General features: G+C 46.7%; 1 protein-coding gene across 8 annotated transcripts in view; it reads left to right on the top strand.

Moving 5' to 3' along the window:
• The first annotated feature begins 7,855 nt into the window (after nucleotides 1–7,855).
• The window catches only part of LOC110528336 (SLIT-ROBO Rho GTPase-activating protein 3), an 89,300-nt gene continuing 75,583 nt past the window's right edge, over nucleotides 7,856–21,572 (top strand). For all 8 annotated transcript variants that reach the window (XR_005052647.1, XR_005052648.1, XM_021610330.2 and 5 more), the window contains exon 1: nucleotides 7,856–8,336. Coding sequence is in view for 6 of the 8 variants with exons in the window: in XM_021610330.2 (XP_021466005.2) it covers nucleotides 8,270–8,336 (67 nt within the window). In the remaining 2 variants the exon portion in view is untranslated. The remainder of the gene's footprint in view (nucleotides 8,337–21,572) is intronic.

Here is a 21,572-nt window from a genome sequence, read left to right as displayed (position 1 = left end):
CCAGGCTACCTAAATATGGTTCCCAATCAGAGACAATGACGAACACCTGCCTCTGATTGAGAACCATATCAGGCCGAACATAGAACTAGACCAAAACATAGAAAAACAAACATAGACTACCCACCCAACTCACGCCCTGACCATACTAAATAAATACAAAAACAACGGAAATAGAGGTCAGAACGTGACAGTACCCCCCCCCAAAGGTGCGGACTCCGGCCGCAAAACCTTGACCTATAGGGGAGGGTCTGGGTGGGCGTCTGTCCGCGGTGGCGGCTCTGGCGCGGGACGCGGACCCCACTTTGCCATTGTCCTAGTCCGCCTTATTGTCCGCCTCCGTGGCTTACTCACCCTGCCCACCCCTCTCAATGACCCCACTGGACAGAGGGGCAGCTGCTCGGGACAGAGGGGCAGCTGCTCGGGACAGAGGGACAGCTGCTCGGGACAGAGGGACAGCTGCTCGGGACAGAGGGACAGCTGCTCGGGACAGAGGGACAGCTGCTCGGGACAGAGGGACAGCTGCTCGGGACAGAGGGACAGCTGCTCGGGACAGAGGGACAGCTGCTCGGGACAGAGGGACAGCTGCTCGGGACAGAGGGACAGCTGCTCCGGGCGGAGGGGCTCTAGCGGCCCCTGGCTGACTGGCGGCCCCTGGCTGACTGGCGGCACTGGCGGCCCCTGGTTGACTGGCGGCACTGGCGGCCCCTGGTTGACTGGCGGCACTGGCGGCCCCTGGTTGACTGGCGGCACTGGCGGCCCCTGGTTGACTGGCGGCACTGGCGGCCCCTGGCTGACGGGCGGCACTGGCGGCCCCTGGCAGACGGGCGGCACTGGCGGCGCCGGGCAGACGGGAGGCTCCGGCAGAGGCGCCGGGCAGACGGGAGGCTCCGGCAGAGGCGCCGGACAGGCGGGAGGCTCCGGCAGAGGCGCCGGACAGGCGGGAGGCTCCGGCAGAGGCGCCGGACAGGCGGGAGGCTCCGGCAGAGGCGCCGGACAGGCGGGAGGCTCCGGCAGAGGCGCCGGACAGGCGGGAGGCTCCGGCAGAGGCGCCGGACAGGCGGGAGGCTCCGGCAGAGGCGCCGGACAGGCGGGAGGCTCCGGCAGAGGCGCCGGACAGGCGGGAGGCTCCGGCAGAGGCGCCGGACAGGCGGGAGGCTCCGGCAGAGGCGCCGGACAGGCGGGAGGCTCCGGCAGAGGCGCCGGACAGGCGGGAGGCTCCGGCAGAGGCGCCGGACAAGAGGAAGGCTCTGGACGGATGGGCCGGAGAGACAGCCTGGTACGGGGAGCTGCCACCGGAGGGCTGGGGTTTGGAGGTGGTGACGGATAGACCGGGCCGTGCAGGCGCACTGGAGCTCTTGAGCACCGAGCCTGCCCAACCTTACCCGGTTGAATGGTCCCGGTCGCCCTGCCAGTGCGGCGAGGTGGAATAGCCCGCACTGGGCTATGCAGGCGAACCGGGGACACCGTGCGCAAGGCTGGTGCCATGTAAGCCGGCCCAAGGAGACGCACTGGAGACCAGATGCGTAGAGCCGGCTTCATGGCACTTGGCTCGATGCCCACTCTAGCCCGGCCGATACGCAGAGCTGGAATGTACCGCACCGGGCTGTGCACCCGCACTGGGGACACCGTGCGCTCCACAGCATAACACGGTGCCTGCCCGGTCTCTCTAGCCCCCCGGTAACCACAGGGAGTTTGCGCAGGTCTCCTACCTGGCGTAGCCATACTCCCTGTTAGCCCCCCCCCAAGAAATTTTTGGGGCTGACTCCCGGGCTTCCATCCACGACGCCGCGCTGCCTCCTCATACCAGCGCCTCTCCGCTTTCGCCGCCTCCCGTTCTTCCTTGGGGCGGCGATATTCTCCTGGCTGAGCCCAAGGTCCTTTACCGTCTAATTCGTCCTCCCAACTAGTATACTCCATGCCATTGCTGTCCATAACGTCCTCCCTTCGCTGCTGCCTGTTAACACGCTGCTCGGTCCGGGTGTGGTGGGTGATTCTGTAACGGCGTTCTTCGTTTGTAGAGAGAGAGGACCGAAATGCAGCGTGGTGATTACTCATGTTCTTTAATCAATAATAGACGATACATGAAATAACTAAATGAATAGGAAAACAACAAACGGAACGTGAAACCTAATACAGCCTATCTGGTGAACACTACACAAAGACAGGAACAATCACCCACAAACAAACAGTGAAACCCAGGCTACCTAAATATGGTTCCCAATCAGAGACAATGACGAACACCTGCCTCTGATTGAGAACCATATCAGGCCGAACATAGAACTAGACCAAAACATAGAAAAACAAACATAGACTACCCACCCAACTCACGCCCTGACCATACTAAATAAATACAAAAACAACGGAAATAGAGGTCAGAACGTGACAGCAAATTACGGACTCCTCTTTAAATCTGTGTATTCCTTCAAAGCTCAGTTGTCCTGAGTCTGAACAACACTGCCAGGACCTAGGATCAAGAGAGACACTCAAGTGTTTTAGTACTATATCTCTTGACACAATGATGAAAGTAATCATGGCCTCTAAACCTTCAAGCTGCATACTGGACCCTATTCCAACTAAACTACTGAAAGAGCTGCTTCCTGTGCTTGGCCCTCCTATGTTGAACATAATAAACGGCTCTCTATCCACCAGATGGGTGCCAAACTCACTAAAAGTGGCAGTAATAAAGCCTCGCTTGAAAAAGCCAAACCTTGACCCAGAAAATATAAATACGAAATGCTTCAGTCTGGTTTTAGACCCCATCATAGCACTGAGTCTGCACTTGTGAAGGTGGTAAATGACCTTTTAATGGCATCAGACCGAGGCTCTGCATCTGTCCTTGTGCTCCTAGACCTTAGCGCTGCTTTTGATACCATCGATCACCACATTCTTTTGGAGAGATTGGAAACCCAAATTGGTCTACACAGACAAGTTCTGGCCTGGTTTAGATCTTATCTGTCGGAAAGATATCAGTTTGTCTCTGTGAATGGTTTGTCCTCTGAGAAATCAACTGTAAATTTCGGTGTTCCACAAGGTTCCGTTTTAGGACCACTATTGTTTTCACTATAGTTTTTACCTCTTGGGGATGTCATTCGAAAACATAATGTTAACTTTCACTGCTATGCGGATGACACACAGCTGTACATTTCAATGAAACATGGTGAAGCCCCAAAATTGCCCTCGCTAGAAGCCTGTGTTTCAGACATAAGGAAGTGGATGGCTGCAAACTTTCTACTTTTAAACTCGGACAAAACAGAGATGCTTGTTCTAGGTCCCAAGAAACAAAGAGATCTTCTGTTGAATCTGACAATTAATCTTAATGGTTGTACAGTCGTCTCAAATTAAACTGTGAAGGACCTCGGCGTTACTCTGGACCCTGATCTCTCTTTTGATGAACATATCAAGACTGTTTCAAGGACAGCTTTTTTCCATCTAGGTAACATTGCAAAAATCAGAAACTTTCTGTCTATAAATGATGCAGAACAATTTAATCCATGCTTTTGTTACTTCTAGGTTAGACTACTGCAATGCTCTACTTTCCGGCTACCCGGATAAAGCACTAAATAAACTTCAGTTAGTGCTAATTACGGCTGCTAGAATCCTGACTAGAACCAAAATATCTGATCATATTACTCCAGTGCTAGCCTACACTGGTGTCTTGTCAAGGCAAGGGCTGATTTCAAGGTTTTACTGCTAACCTACAAAGCATTACATGGGCTTGCTCCTACCCATCTCTCTGATTTGGTCCTGCCGTACATACCTACACGTACGCTACGGTCACAAGACGCAGGCCTCCTAATTGTCCCTAGAATTTCTAAGCCAACAGCTGGAGGCAGGGCTTTCTCCTATAGAGCTCCATTTTTATGGAATGGTTTGCCTACCAAGGTGAGAGACGTAACTTGGTCTCAACCTTTAAGTCTTTACTGAAGACTCATCTCTTCAGTGGGTCATATGATTGAGTGTAGTGTGGCCCAGGAGTGTGAAGGTGAACGGAATGGCTCTGGAACAACGAACCGCCCTTGCTGTCTCTGCCTGGCCGGTTTCCCTCTTTCCACTGGGATTCTCTGCCTCTAACCCTATTACAGGGGCTGAGTCACTGGCTTACTGGTGCTCTTTCATGCTGTCCCTAGGAGGGGTGCGTCACTTGAGTGGGTTGAGTCACTGATGTGATCTTCCTGTCTGGGTTGGCGCCCCCCCTTGGGTAGTGCCGTGGTGGAGATCTTTGTGGGCTATACTCGGCCTTGTCTCAGGATGGTAAGTTGGTAGTTGAAGATATCCCTCTAGTGGTGTGGGGGCTGTGCTTTGGCAAAGTGGGTGGGGTTATATCCTTCCTGTTTGGCCCTGTCTATGTGTCGGGGGACTAGGGTCAGTTTGTTATATCTGGAGTACTTCTCCTGTCCTATCCGGTGTCCTGTGTGAATTTAAGTATGCTCTCTCTAATTCTCTCTTTCTTTCTCTCTCTCGGAGGACCTGAGCCCTAGGACCATGCCTCAGGACTACCTGACATGATGACTCCTTGCTGTCCCCAGTCCACCTGGCCGTGCTGCTGCTCCAGTTTCAACTGTTCTGCCTGTGATTATTATTATTTGACCATGCTGGTCATTTATGAACATTTGAACATCTTGGCCATGTTCTGTTACAATCTCTACCCGGCACTGCCAGAAGAGGACTGGCCACCCCACATAGCCTGGTTCCTCTCTAGGTTTCTTCCTAGGTTTTGGCCTTTCTAGGGAGTTTTTCCTAGCCACCGTGCTTCTACATGCATTGCTTGCTGTTTGGGGTTTTAGGCTGTGTTTCTGTACAGCACTTTGAGATATCAGCTGATGTACGAAGGGCTATATAAATACATTTGATTTGATTTGATATTGATTTGACTTTGCCAAGAGGCCCTGTGGAGATTCCGAAAGAATATGTAAGTGAAGAAGAATACTACTGTCACTCAAGAGGGTTCTGTGCAGTCATGGAAGTGGTGGACTCATAAGAGCAGAAAATGTGTCTGTGCCTGAAGTGAACCGTTGCTGCTTAATGTAGTGTGTTTCATATAATATGCATTGTGCACAAAGTATTCAACTCTGAGCACAGCAATTGGAGGTTACTAACACCCACTGTTGTAAAATGTATAGATCCAGAACAATGATAGGCAATCTGCTGTTTAGAACTCTTTTCATTTCAATGTGTCCTAAGCCTAATATGTCCTACTGGGAAATCCAAGTAATAAGTTATCACCATAGACTACAATCTCAATAATACAGCGACTAGATCAGGATCTAATCAGTGCTATAAAGTCACTGTAAATGTGACAGATTCCACCCCATACTGAGGAGACATATTACAGTAAAGTGTCTTGAAGAAACCCTTGTCATCCTTTTTCAACCTAAAGTGACCTGTATTAATTATCTGGCAGTTAACATTGTTTCAGCAGTCTAACCTATCAGTGTTCCCATCGCAGGGGTCAGTTCAGGGTCAGTCATTAAAAGCCTGGGTGTCTCTCCTCCACTAGTGGCTCATCTCACGGGTCAAATGTCATTTTACCAGATCCTGGCTGTATCTAAAAACATACAGTTGTTCAGTAAATAAATTCCTCACCTCCCTCTCAAATCTTATCCAAGAGCAGCCAAGGTTCCTCCCTCAGACCTCCTCCAATGAGCTTTGAGAGGGAGGCAAGGAATTGAGGGATGAAGCAAGGATTTCACAGCTAGTAATGTTTTCAGACAGTCCCACCAGACTCAAATCAAATCAAATCAAATGTTATTTGTCACATACACATGGTTAGTTGATGTTAATGTGAGTGTAGTGAAATGCTTGTGCGAGACCCTGGGTCGAGATCCAGGGTCTCGAGCTTGATGACGAGTTTGGAGGGTACTATGACGTTAAATGCTGAGCTGTAGTCGATGAACAGCATTCTCACATAGGTATTCCTCTTGTCCAGATGGGTTAGGGCAGTGTGCAGTGTGGTTGCGATTGCGTCGTCTGTGGACCTATTGGGGCGGTAAGCAAATTGGAGTGGGTCTAGGGTGTCAGGTAGGGTGGAGGTGATATGGTCCTTGACTAGTCTCTCAAAGCACTTCATGATGACGGAAGTGAATGGGATCTGAATGGGATCCCCTGCTCCCCACTGGTCAGTCAAAAAGGTAAAATGGATAGAGGTCAGTTCCCATTGGCAAGGGAACCACTGTATTAATGAGACCATTGAGAGAAATGTGAGTGAGGTATTACTCAAAGGATATGTTATTACCAGGATAAATACCAGCAGGAGAGTAAATTATGTGAATTAAAGTGGCATGGCTGAAAGTAGAATTGGGTAAACGTAACGCAAATGATCCAGTGCCTCGCTCGCTTTCTGACTTATTATTGTGCATTGTGCTTAAATATGTTTTATTAAAAACCCTGGGAGTGAGAGAGGATATTATATATAATGTGTTAGTCTTCAGATGCTCACTACAGTAGAGGTTGACCAGCATGGCTCCCAAAGAGGCTAATGTATTAATGAATTACTCAGAGTGCGACCCAAATAGCACCCTACTCCCAATGTAGTGCATTACTTTTGACCAGAGCCCTATAGGTCCTGGTCAAAGGAAGTCCACTAAATAGGGAATAGGGTGCCATTTGGAATGCAGTTGAATGGGAAATGGACAATGGAGCCTTGTTGGGCCTCAAGAACAGTGATGATGTCATTGTTTCCCAGGATCCTTCACTGCAATAACTTCGGGCTCAGAGTTGAGTTAGGAGCGATTGGATTTGGGAAAGAGAAGCTTCTCATTCAAGAGTCACAGAAATTGCTTCTTGGCTATGTTCAAAGTCCAGTTGTTGGCTGCCACAGGTCAATATCTTGTTCCAAGTGTCTGAAAGAATGCTCTTCTACAAAAATACCACACTGGAACCATGTGCTCTACTCATGATTGCAAATGCAGTGCCACTGCCAACATACCATTCTGATTTTGATCTGGTCTTTTACTGTGATTTTTGACCTGATTTTTAATGCTGTCTTTTTAATGCCCTTCATTGCGTGACTGCTTATTTTGGATGATGTTACAACTAATATCCTAACAGGAGTCATAGCCTTACTTGGAATCAGATATGACATGCAGTAATAGAATTTTAGTAAACTCTTCATATCATTCGTAGATACCATGAAACCTTCAGGCAATACAACATCTGTTGAACATGTCTTTTGACATTTGACCCTGTGCACAAGGTTTTGAGAATCAGCAGTACTCAAAAACAGAACGCCTCATGACACAGAATGGTAACAGTTAAAAGTCATCTTCTTCCACTGACTTAGTGGTAAGTCTAATCTTCAAACTGTCTTTGAAATGAAGGCTATGTGAGTCATGCAGAGTTATTGCTGAGTAATATTTTCCACTGGAGAAACATGAAAACCTATTATCTTTCATCATTCAGACAGCTGTGTCAAAACATAGCATTCAGTGTCATTGACCTTTATTTACAACTGTCAACATTGTTGTTAAAAACATCAGCCACGTTGAGGTTAGTGATATTATTAGGCCTACATCAGATAACAAAAAAAGCCCTCGTCTGTTATGAGGGACATATTCTGAATTGTGGTCTATAAAGCAGCCTTTCCAGGTCACCAGTGTCTGTGTGCTAACGAGGATGTGCCTCTTTCAATCTCATCATTTTGAAATCTGTCTTGTATCAGCAACACTGCTAAATATCTTTGTCAGATTCATGTGCATAACCACTGTAATGTAATTACCCTCTCTGCATGTGTGTGTATGTGAGGGAGTGTGTCTGCATGCATGTGTACGTGAGGGAGAGTGTATGCGTGAGTGAGAGACTGAGAGTGTGTGAGAGGAGGCGAGTGTGGGAGGAGTCTGAGATGACTTTAGCATCCAACTCTTCCTGGCTTGCTGCAGCAGACCGAGAACTTGCAGGAAAAAGGGCGGCTGGAAGACGCATTGAAAATCGCACGATGCAGCACTTGCGCATACACCCTGCTTCAAGGCAGTGGTTATATTGAAACATATCATATATTGAACATGCAGTAAATGCACATTATTATTTTTTATTTTTTTTACAGACATTCTAAAATGCTATGTTGACGACAGAGGGGAGTTATCCTTATTTGTTTTGCAGTTCAAAGTCGCATTGATCGCCTTGCAACCTCAAGTGCAAATTGGGACACCGAAGTTCTTTGAAACGCATGAAGCCCATCCTGCTTTATGTATCTGCCGAAGAGATTTGTAGGCTACGTTGTGGTGTCTTATTAAGGCGAAGTCTACAGGCTTCCATAATTAATTCTTAAAGAATCATGTCATCCCATACGAGGGTCAAGAAGGACAAGGAGATTATTGGGGATTACGAGACTCAAGTGAAAGGTTGGTACATAGAGATCCCATCAAATTACACATGTCTGGGTTGGTATTTGCTTGTGTTTTGACGTTCAGGTTAGACTAATTTATTAGCCTAAATGTATCTGGAGGGAGCAGCAGTAGCCAAGAGTAGAATTGCATAACTTGGAATTCGGGAGTGAACGACATTGATGGCATCAACAACATGTTGTTTTTACTTCACCATAAATATAAGCATTTTTTACGCGCAATTGTCTGTTTTCTGTTGTCGTGTGAATTCCCATGGTCAAGAGGTCCCTGAAGCCAGATAAACATCTATTTTCATCAGATAATAACTCCTATTCAACACCATTTCAGTAAAAGCTCTGCATAATGCACCTTACATATTTGCTAGGTGAGTCGGTCTAGTCTGCCCTACCAAACAAGAGACAACTGCATTTGGTCAAAAATGAGTTATTTACTTTTTTTTAACATTAAATGCATGCTTTATCTTGTGGACAAATATCCGGCCTCCATTGTGTTGTGTATTGGAGAAAATGGGGGGGGGGGGGGGGGGGGGGGTCATGTTCGCAGTAACTGCAAAAAGTTTAGGTGAAACCAAGGGAAAAGGCAGTAACTGCCATCACACACGTCAGTTACTTACTGCCTTTTACCTTGGCTTCACTGAGCTTTGTGCTGCTGTGTCTACGGTTGACCTTGGTATTATTTATTGTTCTTCGTTGATACAAGTATCAAACTATATGACAAGGACAGCTACATACAAATAAATATATTAACACAAGTTTGTTAAAAACAATCGTCATGGAAACGTATTCCAGTGGGTGTACCAAGCAAGAAGGCAGTAACTGCCGTCTAGGGACAAATGTCATGTTAGAGGTCAGGGTCAATATGAATAAAAAATAACAACAGACAACCACATCTCAAATGTTCTGCCTACAATTCAGTTGGCTGGACAATAAAACAACTTTGAAGTCATTTTTCTCAGTTTCACTCCAGTTACTGCTCTTTTGCTTGGTAGGGCAGTAGTGCATGGACACTTTCCCACGGAATAGTGAAAATGCACAACACCACATTATGCAGTAATAACATGGTCCACAATATGTAGGGAACTTTATTGTTAATTTGTCCTTAACAAGGGAGAGAGATAGAAAGTGTGTTTGTGTGGCCCGTTTTTCCTTCATATATAGAATGTAATAGATTATTTTACTTTCAGAGCCGAGGTCATAATTACACCAGCTGGTCTGTTGTAGTAGCCTAGTGTCTCAGAGACTAAAGGTCATGACCTCTGACCTGATCACAGCCTTCTCTGACCTATACAGTGGATCATCATCTTAATGCATGACCTGGTGAATCCCAAAATAGCCCCTCGCCACTACCAACTCATTCTGAATGCCCTCCGTGCCACGTGTAGGTGACAACTCCTAGGGGTGACTTAAATAGAGTAACCTCGTATGAACCATCCTGATCACGCATGCTTACATTCTTTTTGCTACACAGATAGCAGAATGTAAGCTTGTGAGATCAGGGTGGTTCTATGGGGCTATCAATAGAGTGGCGAGGGTATTAATGAATAAATCCATCAACTTCGGGACACACTTGTGATGCAATTTATGTTCCACATTTAAATAATAATGAAATTCTAATGAACAAATCCCCCTTGCCATTTAACAAGAAGTAAACCTCGGTAACAGTTAAACATTGGAGGTATTTAAATTGTTTTATGTATCAAGCCTCGAAATCAGGCACAAACAAACATACCTGTAGGGTGTCCAATCCAAAACGCCTATTTTGAACAATGGGTAAAATAACATGTTAATTGTGTAGATAATCCTTTAAGAAAAACAATGGTCCAAACCTCATGTCTCTATCATAATCTGTTCAATTACCCTTGTAGGATGTTTTACCCCTTGTAGAATGTTTTACCCATGTAGGATGTTTTACTCATGTAGGATGTTTTACCCATGTAGGATGTTTTACCCATGTAGGATGTTTTACCCATGTAGGATGGCCAAAATTCGGGTGACTAAATCAATGGCCAGAGAAAAAAGTGGTCAAAAATAAAGAACATTGCAGAGCATTATGTCAGCTAGGCTGGATGCTTTGCGAGAATGAAGGCTACTTAACAGGCTCACTTTCCTGTTGAATTCGTCATCTTTCTTCTCAAATCCGCAGGATTTTAAACAATATAGAGGTAAAATAGATATTGATTTTGAGACATGACATGTAGTATTTTCACATTTTAGTATACGCTTTTCAAATTAATGTTAAATTCCTGTTCTTTTTATAGGATTTCTCACAAAAACAAGTGTATCTCTGTGAAATGTCAACAGAGCATGGAGCATACTACATTTTATTTTCAAAGCCTTTTACATTTATTTCAGCTCATGTTATGCCAATTTAGCTTTTTGCGACCAGCAGAAACAACTGAAGACGACCACCACAACATGTAAATTCCTCATGTCGCTGCCAGAAAGCTGCATAATCATATGTTTCCCCGCACTTTGGGCAGACTGGGTGGACACCATAGCACATGTAATACTGTATAATTTGGCACACCTCTCAATTCTTTAGTATGAAATTGCGCAAACTCCAAACATATTGCTGTGTGTGTTGGGATAGCACTTCCCTCTGGAACCTGCATCCATGCTGGCTCGGTTGAAGTGGCTATCGAAGGGTCTAGTTAGCCAATACACTCTCGATCATTTTCACTCCCTAAGCTTTGGGACACTTGCTCATATTGCGGAGGTGGAGTGTGAACGCACAAATGGAGGGCCTACGGGAAGTGGGTGATTTGGGATTGAGCCACCATCTTTTCACTTCAGTGTCATTTCAGTAGAATTCATACGATATCCATCGATTCAAAGAAAGAGATGGGATGAGAAGAGATCTTTCAAAGATGTTTTGGGATGACAGTGACCAGGGAGGGCCTTGTTAATCAGTAACATTCTATCATGTTAGGCCCCAGAGTAAGTTAATGCAACGTAAAACATTTTTTTTTACACTCACGAATAGGAAACGTGTTAGTGCTGGAACTATAGAGGGTCTGGCTGGGGAATCTCTCTATCAGCAAATAGCTCAGAAACACCATAAATAATATATGTTGTCAGCATAAATTATGGAACTATGAAAGGGTTTTATTGTCTGACTGCTGCTGCTAAATATGTGAGTGCATCTTAAATGGCACTCTATATCCCTACATAATGCACTACTTTAGGGTGCCATTTGGGACTCCACCTGTGACTGTAGAAGATGGCTATATCTAATTTGTGGTCTCCTGAGTGGCACAGCGGTCTAAGGCACTGCATCTCAGTGCTAGAGGTGTCACTACAGACCCTGGCTCGATTCCAGGCTTTATCACAACTGGCTGTGATTGGGAGTCCCATAGGTCAGGGCACAATTGGCCTAGTGTCGTCCAGGTTAGGGTTTGGCCGGGGTAGGCCATCATTGTAAATAAGAGTTTGTTCTTAACTGACTTCCCTGGTTAAATAAAAAAATATCTAAAGTCAACCCAGCAGAGTTTAATATAGTGTAGCTAGCTGTAGATATCTCTACTGCACTCCTCTAAAGCTGATGGCTGCTCCAAGGTGACGCATTAAGAGGATGAAGGTTCAGTACACCCTCTTATTCATGTAAAAAGCCACTTATAGTACAGTGAGTGCATGCATTTTTAGTAAGTGTATGTGATCCCTATAATAATTGAACCTACAACCAACCTTGGCATTGCTATAGCTGTGCTCTTACCAACTGAGCCACACAGGATCACATATAGAATCCTCTACCCTCCAACATGTTTATTGAAGAAGCTTGTGGAAGAACAGCTGAGCAGACAATATAGCACTCAAGACAATAACAGTCTGATGAAGTCCAGAATGACATAGTTTGATAGATGACACAATGGAAAGACCCTCTGTTAGACATGTTTGTAACCAACAACAATCTACACACTTTTCCTCTGTCAATCTACCTTGTACTAAAGAAAGATATACATCGATCTTATCTCTCCACCAAAGTGTGAGATGCTGTGTGAAGTAGATACCAGACACGTGTAGGGTATTATCACACTTGGATTGAAATATTGTTAGCAATTTTAGACTGTACTTGCAGCAAACACTGAAACCCTCTTATCACCCCTTGTGGGGGCAGGGTATGACCGTAGTGCATCATGGACAATCTGAGCTGCTCTCGCTGCTTTTTAATGAGACCTGGAGGTACACACTGTAGCATGTTGATGTAGTTTGCTGAAGTCTTGGTTGACTCCTTGAGTGTGTTGTGGGCGGACCAAGTAATTGGGCGTCACTCTAAAGCGGGAAGGTGGAATAAACGAGTCAGGAGTAAGTTTTCTTGATTGAACACAGTTCTCTATTGAGGGCACTGGGTCAACACAAACACTCCAACATAATCAATGAAAATCTTCCAAGAAAAAACATACATCTTCTTCTCCAGATGAAACAAGAACATAATAGGATTATCTTTAAACTACAACAAAAAGTCACGGGATTGTCACCGTCTTAGTGGTTCTTCCTGGATAGCTCCTCTATCTCGGTGGCCATCTTCCAGAGATAGTTTTCCCCCCTCTCTGCTGGTTCCATTCTCTCTCTTATAGGGGAAGGAGAGTATGTCATTAGTACCGTCAGCTGTGCTTAATTGCCTCTGGTTACCTTGTCTCCCATGCCTTGTTGGGCTACTATCCATGAGCCCAGCCTGCCCTCTGGTGGTCCTTCCACATACCTTCCCCCCCAGGACCGAACCGGAGGGTCGGGCGCCAGACGCACCGTCTTGGTCGCATCGGGACAGCGCGTCTGCATTCCCGTTCCTCCATCCGGCCCTGTGGATGACATGGAAAGAGAACGGTTGTAAAGACAAAAACCATCTAGCTATTCTGTTGTTATTGTTTCTCTTACCAGCCATCCACGTGAGGGGCGCATGGTCAGTAACTAATGCAAACCTCCGACCCAGTAGGTAGTACCGGAGATAATCGAGGGCCCACTTGATGGCTAAGGCCTCTTTCTCTACGGTCGCATACCTCTGTTCCCGATCGCTGAGCTTCCTACTAATGAAGAGAATCGGCTTCTCTTCTTCACCTTTACCCTGAGCTAGTACGGCTCCGAGCCCTGTATCCGAGGCGTCGACCTGCACAATGAACTCTTGTGAGAAGTCCGGAGCCTGTAGAACAGGATCAGAACACAGCCATCTTTTAGCAATTGAAAGGCCTCTTCCGTCTCGTCTTTCCACTCTACCTGGTTTGGCAGGTTTTTCCTGATGAGGTTTGTGAGGGGGTTGGCAATGGTTGCATATCCCGGGATAAAACGGCGATAATATCCTGTTATCCCTAAGAAGGCCCGAACATCTCGCTTGGTCCGGGGTCGAGGCCAGTCACGAATTGCCCTTTTCTTCTCTGCCTGTGGGCGTATTTTCCCATTCCCCACGGTGTACCCTAGGTATTCCGCTTCGGACAGGCCCAGGCAGCATTTATTTGGATTGGCTGTCAACCCTGTGGCTTCCAAACTCACGAGCACCACCCGTAATCGCAGGAGGTGACTATCCCAGTCCTCGCTGTGGATGACCACATCGTCTATGTACGCCGCTGCATACTCTTGATGGGGCCGTAAAATGGCATCCATGAGGCGTTGGAAAGTTGCAGCGGCACCGTGCAGTCCGAAGGGCATCCTCACATACTGGAGAAGCCCCTCTGGGGTGGCGAAGGCAGTCTTTGGGCGATCCTCCGGAGCCACCGGCACTTGCCAATATCCCTTCGTCAAATCCAGGGTAGTGATGAACTTGGCCTTTCCTAAGCGCTCCAAGAGTTCATCCACGCGGGGCATGGGATACGCATCGAATGTAGAGATGGCATTCACGCCCCTAAAGTCGTTACAGAGTCTCATACTACCATCGGATTTGGGGACCAGGACTATGGGACTGGACCACTCACTCGTCGAGGGCTCGATCACGCCCATCCTCAACATTTCCCTCACCTCTTTCTTAGCGATGACTCGGCGAGCCTCAGGAATCCTGTAAGGGCGGATATGCACCTTCTTGCCGGGTTCAGTGTGGATATGGTGGAACAGGACATCTGTTTGTCCTGGGAATGGAGAGAATATTCGACCGAAGTTCATAATCAGCTTGTCTAGCTGTCTTGACTGCTCCGGTAGGAGAGTTTGGCCACGGCGCACCTGTGGTAGAGCCTCCTCTTTTCCTTTGCCCTCCAGGGCCATCAAAGCCACCTCCTCCTCTCGTCCATGGTACGTCTTCAGCAGGTTTATGTGATAGAGTTGGACCTTCTTCCTCCTGTCAAGTTGCTTGATGAGGTAATTGACCGGTGAGACCCTTTTCATTACCTCGTAGGGCCCCCTCCACTGCGCCAGCAAGCGATGTTCGGCCGTGGGCACAAGCACCATCACTTTCTCTCCCACGGTGAACTCACGGGGGGTCGCGGACTTATCATAGGCCCGGCCTTGTGTCCTTTGGGCCTTCTCCATATGCTCCTTGACTATGGGCCACACTGCTGACAGGCGGTCTCTCATCAGGGTAACGTGTTCTATTGTGGATCGAAAGGGGCATGGTTGGGTCTCCCAGGTCTCCTTGGCTAAGTCGAGGATCCCTCGACAGGGTCTGCCATAGAGCAATTCAAACGGAGAGAATCCAGTGGATGCCTGGGGTACTCGCAGGGCAAACATTAAGTGTGGGAGAAGCATGTCCCAGTTTTTCCCGTCTCGGGACACCACTCTTCTCAACATGCTTTTAATCGTTTTGTTCAAGCGTTCACACAACCCGTCTGTTTGAGGGTGGAATATGCTTGTACGTATCTGTTGAACCTGATATAACCGATACAAGTCCTTCATCAACTGGGACATGAACGGGGTTCCTTGATCGGTTAAGATAGTCTTGGGGAGGCCCACACGAGAGAACATCAGGAATAACTCCTTGGCAATTCCCTTTGACGACATGTTACGCAGGGGTATGGCCTCCGGGAACTTGGTAGCGTAATCTATAACCACTAGGATGTACTCGTGTCCTCTGGCGGATTTTGGGAGGGGTCCTACGAGGTCCATAGCTATGCGTTCAAAGGGAGTCTCTATGATGGGAAGAGGAATCAAAGGGTTACGTAGGTGTGGCCGTGGGGCTGTACGTTGACATTGATCACACGTCCTACAATACCTGGCCACATCCCGGGTGACCCGGGGCCAATAGAATCTCTGCATGATTCTGTCAATACTCTTGTCTCGTGCCAGGTGTCCTCCTAGGACGTGGGAATGGGATAACTGTAGAACTGTATCCCTGTATGGCCTAGGCACCATTAGTAATTCCTGGTTTTCCCCCCTTCGTCGTACGACCCAGTATAAGAGACCCCGCCTGATTGCATAGTAAGGAAGAGTGGGCTCACCTGATCCGTCAACATTCCTCCCGTCGATCTCCTTCACTTTCCTCATGGCCTCCCTTAGGTCTGGGTCTCTATGCTGCGAGGTGCCGAACTGTCCCTTTAATTCCTGGGGCAGGTCGACCTCGGTAGAGGGATGTGGAGGATGTTCCACATCCCCATCAGGGGTGACCGAGGAGAATCCCTTCCAGGTTCCCTCCTCGGATGGAGCTTCAAATATATCCCTTAGCGCCTGGTTGCTCCTTTCTTCCTGTGTTGTGTATAACCCTTCACATGTGTCTTCATCGGTGGTTTCCTGGAATATCTGTCGTAAACGTTGGGTCGCTATTTCTTCCTCTGCTGCAGAGGACTACTTGTAGGACTACTACCTCGGGCTTGGATTTTCTCTTCTTTCCTGTCCCCCTTCTTCCCGTACATAACGTCATCTGCCGAAGCTCCTTATATAGGGGACAGTCTCTCCCGATCAGTAATGGCACCTTCAGCTGGGGCACTTTCCCTGCCCTGACTGTACACCTTCCTTTTGGAGTGAGAATAGGCAGATTCACAGTGGGGTAATAGTGGGTGTCTCCATGGATACAGGATACGGCTACTTTGTCTGGTAGCAGTGTTGCGGAGGTCACCATCCGCTCCTCTACTAACGTAACCATACTTCCTGAGTCGAGAATAGCTACCACATCTTGTCCTTCGACTTGCACCTGAATCTCTGAGGCTGGGGCTATCTCTGCTAAACAACAGTGTTGATCCTGCCCCCTCAAAACGGGATGTTTGGGAATAGGCAGTGATGACTCCGTGACCATGGGCTCATCCTTGCTAGGACATTGTGGGGCATAATGGTTGGGAGACTGACATTTATAACACCGACCCTGCTGTGTGGTGGCTGACTTCTCCCACCTCCGGGGGGGGTTTGGACGTTTCGGTGGCGGGCGCGCCGGGGTGAGTCGTGGTACGGGATTGGAAGACTCCTTCCCTTCCTCCTTGTCACTTTTTAACAACTCCCCTGTAGACCGATATGTTTCCACCGCCTGGGCTATGTCGTCGGCTGACAACGGGTTGGCTTGCCCCACAACCCTTTTTACGTCACTGGGTAATTCTCTCAATATCTTGTCCACTACGAGAGTCTCTATCACATGTCCTACTCCCTTTCCAGGTTCTAGCCACTGTTTCGTCAGTCGTATTAACGCGAAGATCTGGGCACGGACGGGTTGATCAGCTGTATAGGTCCATTGATGGAATTTTACAGCCCTATCTCTGGCAGTCAGCTGGTACCGGGACAGGATCTCGGTTTTTAGTCGCCCATAGTCCGCAGCTTCGCGGGAATCCAGGTCAAAATAGGCTTCCTGAGCCACCCCGGTCAAAAGAGGGGCTAATGCGCTCGCCCATTCTGTGGGCGGCCACTCTTCCAAGGTGGCCGTCCTTTCGAAGGTCATGAGGAAGGCCTCAATATCATCCTCCTTGGAGAGACGAGGTAAGATGGCGTGAGCAGCCGCTCTTGGCTTAACTCTAGGTTCTTCTCGTCGGCTCAGCTGTTGTTGCAGGAGTTCTATGGTTGTCTGCTGTGCCGTGATCAATTGTTGTAGTAGGGCGTTATCCATCGTTCTTGAATGGTTCCTCCGGGTCTACTGGAAGAATCTTGATTTACTCACTTATCCTTGTGTCACTCGTCCACCTAATACCTGCATTCTCCACCAATGTGAGCGGACCAAGTAATTGGGCGTCACTCTAAAGCGGGAAGGTGGAATAAACAAGTCAGGAGTAAGTTTTCTTGATTGAACACAGTTCTCTATTGAGGGCATTGGGTCAACACAAACACTCCAACATAATCAATGAAAATCTTCCAAGGAAAAACATACATCTTCTTCTCCAGATGAAACAAGTACATAATAGGATAATCTTTAAACTACAACAAAAAGTCACGGGATTGTCACCGTCTTAGTGGTTCTTCCTGGATAGCTCCTCTCTCTCGGTGGCCATCTTCCAGAGATAGTTTTCCCCCCTCTCTGCTGGTTCCATCCTCTCTCTTCGAGGGGAAGGAGAGTATGTCATTAGTACCGTCAGCTGTGCTTAATTGCCTCTGGTTACCTTGTCTCCCATGCCTTGTTGGGCTACTATCCATGAGCCCAGCCTGCCCTCTGGTGGTCCTTCCACAGTTTGTTTGTACGCTCGTGCATGTGTGTGTGCATGCCTGCGTTAATCAATGTCTGTGTACGTATGTGTGATTGTGGGTGTGAGAGGACGTGTGAGTTTCAGGAAAAGCTTTTAAGTTGACAGCTCATTTGCCAGGCTGTCTGGGATCAGTTTAGTTGGGTGTAAGAAGGGCTACAAGAGCTACACTCTGGCATCGGGGTCAAATAGTGCTGAGTAGGTAGCTGACTCAACAGCATTTACTGTAGTGCAGTCAGCTGTCAGTCCTCCATTTATGGACCTGCAGCAGATTTCTTGACAATTATGTGTTCTTTCTTGGTAGCCTGGTCTCAGATCAGTTTGTGCTGTCTTGCCAACTCCTACGGTCAATGTCACAGCTCCAACATTGACCATAGGAGTTGGAAAGACAGATCTGGGACCAGGCTACTTTCTTGGGAGAATTTGACTTCAACATTGTTGAAGGACCAACCGACATAATGTTACCATGATGTTAGTCAATGGCGCTATACCTGGCTATGTCATGACAGATGACGTCATTAGTTACCTTGTCATGACACTGGATGTTGTATGTATGGTATGTGGTCCAACCACTCATTAACAAGCCAGTCACTTCCTATGAATGATGCGTTAACTGGTATGTGTCAGAATTAACCCAAACCAGCCGCCATTAATGGTGTAATGTGTGATTATATAGTACAGTACAGTGTGATTATGGAGCAGGTAAGGAGTTCAGACTGGAATAGACCACAGTCCCTTGTTCTGTGCACCGATGTCTTTGCATGAGTGCATGTACAGTATATGGTATTTTGACAATTAATGATTATGGAATTACTCAGCCTGCTTTCATATTAATTTCCTATTGTAGCACTAGCTCACTACAGTGCCTTGCGAAAGTATTCGGCCCTCTTGAACTTTGCGACCTTTTGCCACATTTCAGGCTTCAAACATAAAGATATAAAACTGTATTTTTTTGTGAAGAATCAACAACAAGTGGGACACAATCATGAAGTGGAACGACATTTATTGGATATTTAAAACTTTTTTAACAAATCAAAAACTGAAAAATTGGGCGTGCAAAATTATTCAGCCCCCTTAAGTTAATACTTTGTAGCGCCACCTTTTGCTGCGATTACAGCTGTAAGTCGCTTGGGGTATGTCTCTATCAGTTTTGCACATCGAGAGACTGACATTTTTTTCCCATTCCTCCTTGCAAAACAGCTCAAGCTCAGTGAGGTTGGATGGAGAGCATTTGTGAACAGCAGTTTTCAGTTCTTTCCACAGATTCTCGATTGGATTCAGGTCTGGACTTTGACTTGGCCATTCTAACACCTGGATATGTTTATTTTTGAACCATTCCATTGTAGATTTTGCTTTATGTTTTGGATCATTGTCTTGTTGGAAGACAAATCTCCGTCCCAGTCTCAGGTCTTTTGCAGACTCCATCAGGTTTTCTTCCAGAATGGTCCTGTATTTGGCTCCATCCATCTTCCCATCAATTTTAACCATCTTCCCTGTCCCTGCTGAAGAAAAGCAGGCCCAAACCATGATGCTGCCACCACCATGTTTGACAGTGGGGATGGTGTGTTCAGCTGTGTTGCTTTTACGCCAAACATCACGTTTTGCATTGTTGCCAAAAAGTTCAATTTTGGTTTCATCTGACCAGAGCACCTTCTTCCACATGTTTGGTGTGTCTCCCAGGTGGCTTTTGGCAAACTTTAAACAACACTTTTTATGGATATCTTTAAGAAATGGCTTTCTTCTTGCCATTCTTCCATAAAGGCCAGATTTGTGCAATATACGACTGATTGTTGTCCTATGGACAGAGTCTCCCACCTCAGCTGTAGATCTCTGCAGTTCATCCAGAGTGATCATGGGCCTCTTGGCTGCATCTCTGATCAGTCTTCTCCTTGTATGAGCTGAAAGTTTAGAGGGACGGCCAGGTCTTGGTAGATTTGCAGTGGTCTGATACTCCTTCCATTTCAATATTATCGCTTGCACAGTGCTCCTTGGGATGTTTAAAGCTTGGGAAATCTTTTTGTATCCAAATGCGGCTTTAAACTTCTTCACAACAGTATCTCGGACCTGCCTGGTGTGTTCCTTGTTCTTCATGATGCTCTCTGCGCTTTTAACGGACCTCTGAGACTATCACAGTGCAGGTGCATTTATACGGAGACTTGATTACACACAGGTGGATTGTATTTATCATCATTAGTCATTTAGGTCAACATTGGATCATTCAGAGATCCTCACTGAACTTCTGGAGAGAGTTTGCTGCACTGAAAGTAAAGGGGCTGAATAATTTTGCACGCCCAATTTTTCAGTTTTTGATATGTTAAAAAAGTTTGAAATATCCAATAAATGTCGTTCCACTTCATGATTGTGTCCCACTTGTTGTTGATTCTTCACAAAAAAATACAGTTTTATATCTTTATGTTTGAAGCCTGAAATGTGGCAAAAGGTCGCAAAGTTCAAGGGGGCCAAATACTTTCGCAAGGCACTGTATACTAGCCAGACTTGAGAAAACAGTTTCTAGTGTGTTGGAAGTGGAACCCAGCTGCAGTCTGTTAGCTAACCTTGGTTTGCTTCCATACACATATTTGCATGCATTCCAAAGAACCTCAGTCGACCAGCTCGACTCCAGTCACACGCCGTTAAACAAACCTCTGGAAGTACTGCATGCAGCAAGGCACTGCCGTCTACCCTCAGTAGCACTATCTGCTAGTACCCCCCCACTCCTACTCAACTGAATGAGGGTTAGTTGACCTGGATCATGGGTCATTTCCGTGCCTAGAGAACACTCCCTCTAATGTCATTAGACTCTTTTGGAGTCAATCCATTTAGGTCTTACGCTTAAATGCTTCATTTGGTTTGATCTAATTAGATGCATGCATACATTTCATAGATAGATAAGCACATAGAAGCCATGGCAATTCAGGAAACATTGTTGTAGATCTGTTTTTACCAAAAGATCTTTCAGATTGGAAGATAAAGTAAGAGCAACACATTTTACGACAAACAAACTGCCTTGTTGGCGCCTTGGGTCGTAAAAACAACTGTGATGTTGCAGCACAGTTGCGCAATATGTTAGTAAGTAAAGGTGCCTGTTATTTACAGTAGTCTTGCCACAGAGGAAGACATTATTGCAGTTTTGTTTCCTTTGATTATTGTAGGAAGAAGAATGAAGAGGGTGTGTTTGTGTGTGTAGCATGTGTTCCTCCTGTCTGTCCCCACCCCATAATGGGGTGGCAGGGTAGCCTAGTGGTTAGAGCGTTGGACTAGTAACCGGAAGGTTGCAAGTTCAAACCCCTGAGCTGACAAGGTACAAATCTGTCGTTCTGCCACTGAACAGGCAGAACGACCCCCTAGGCCGTCATTGAAAATAAGAATTTGTTCTTAACTGACTTGCCTAGTTAAATAAAGGTAAAATAATGCATGTACATCTGTATTCCATGACTGTCTGGGCCAGTTAACACCCTTCTGCTCATCATTATTATTCATAATGAAAACGTGCTATGACTTATGGTTTAATTGGAATAATGTCTTGCCAACTCTGTCTTGCCAACTCCTATGGTGTTTGACGTGACAATTACCATAGGGAGCACAAACAAACCTGGGATCAGTATAGGCTACCACCTATACTGCAGCCTGCCACCCACTCTGTGTGCTATGCTTTCACCCTCCCTCTCCCTTCTCCTCTCTCCTTCTGCACTTCTGGTTGTATGTCTGCTGCTATGGTAACATCAACA

Source organism: Oncorhynchus mykiss, chromosome 7, assembly GCF_013265735.2.
Source record: "Oncorhynchus mykiss isolate Arlee chromosome 7, USDA_OmykA_1.1, whole genome shotgun sequence".
Lineage (NCBI taxonomy): Eukaryota > Metazoa > Chordata > Actinopteri > Salmoniformes > Salmonidae > Oncorhynchus > Oncorhynchus mykiss.
Note: the sequence above shows the minus strand (reverse complement) of the source record. Positions and strands in the feature narration are given on the sequence as shown.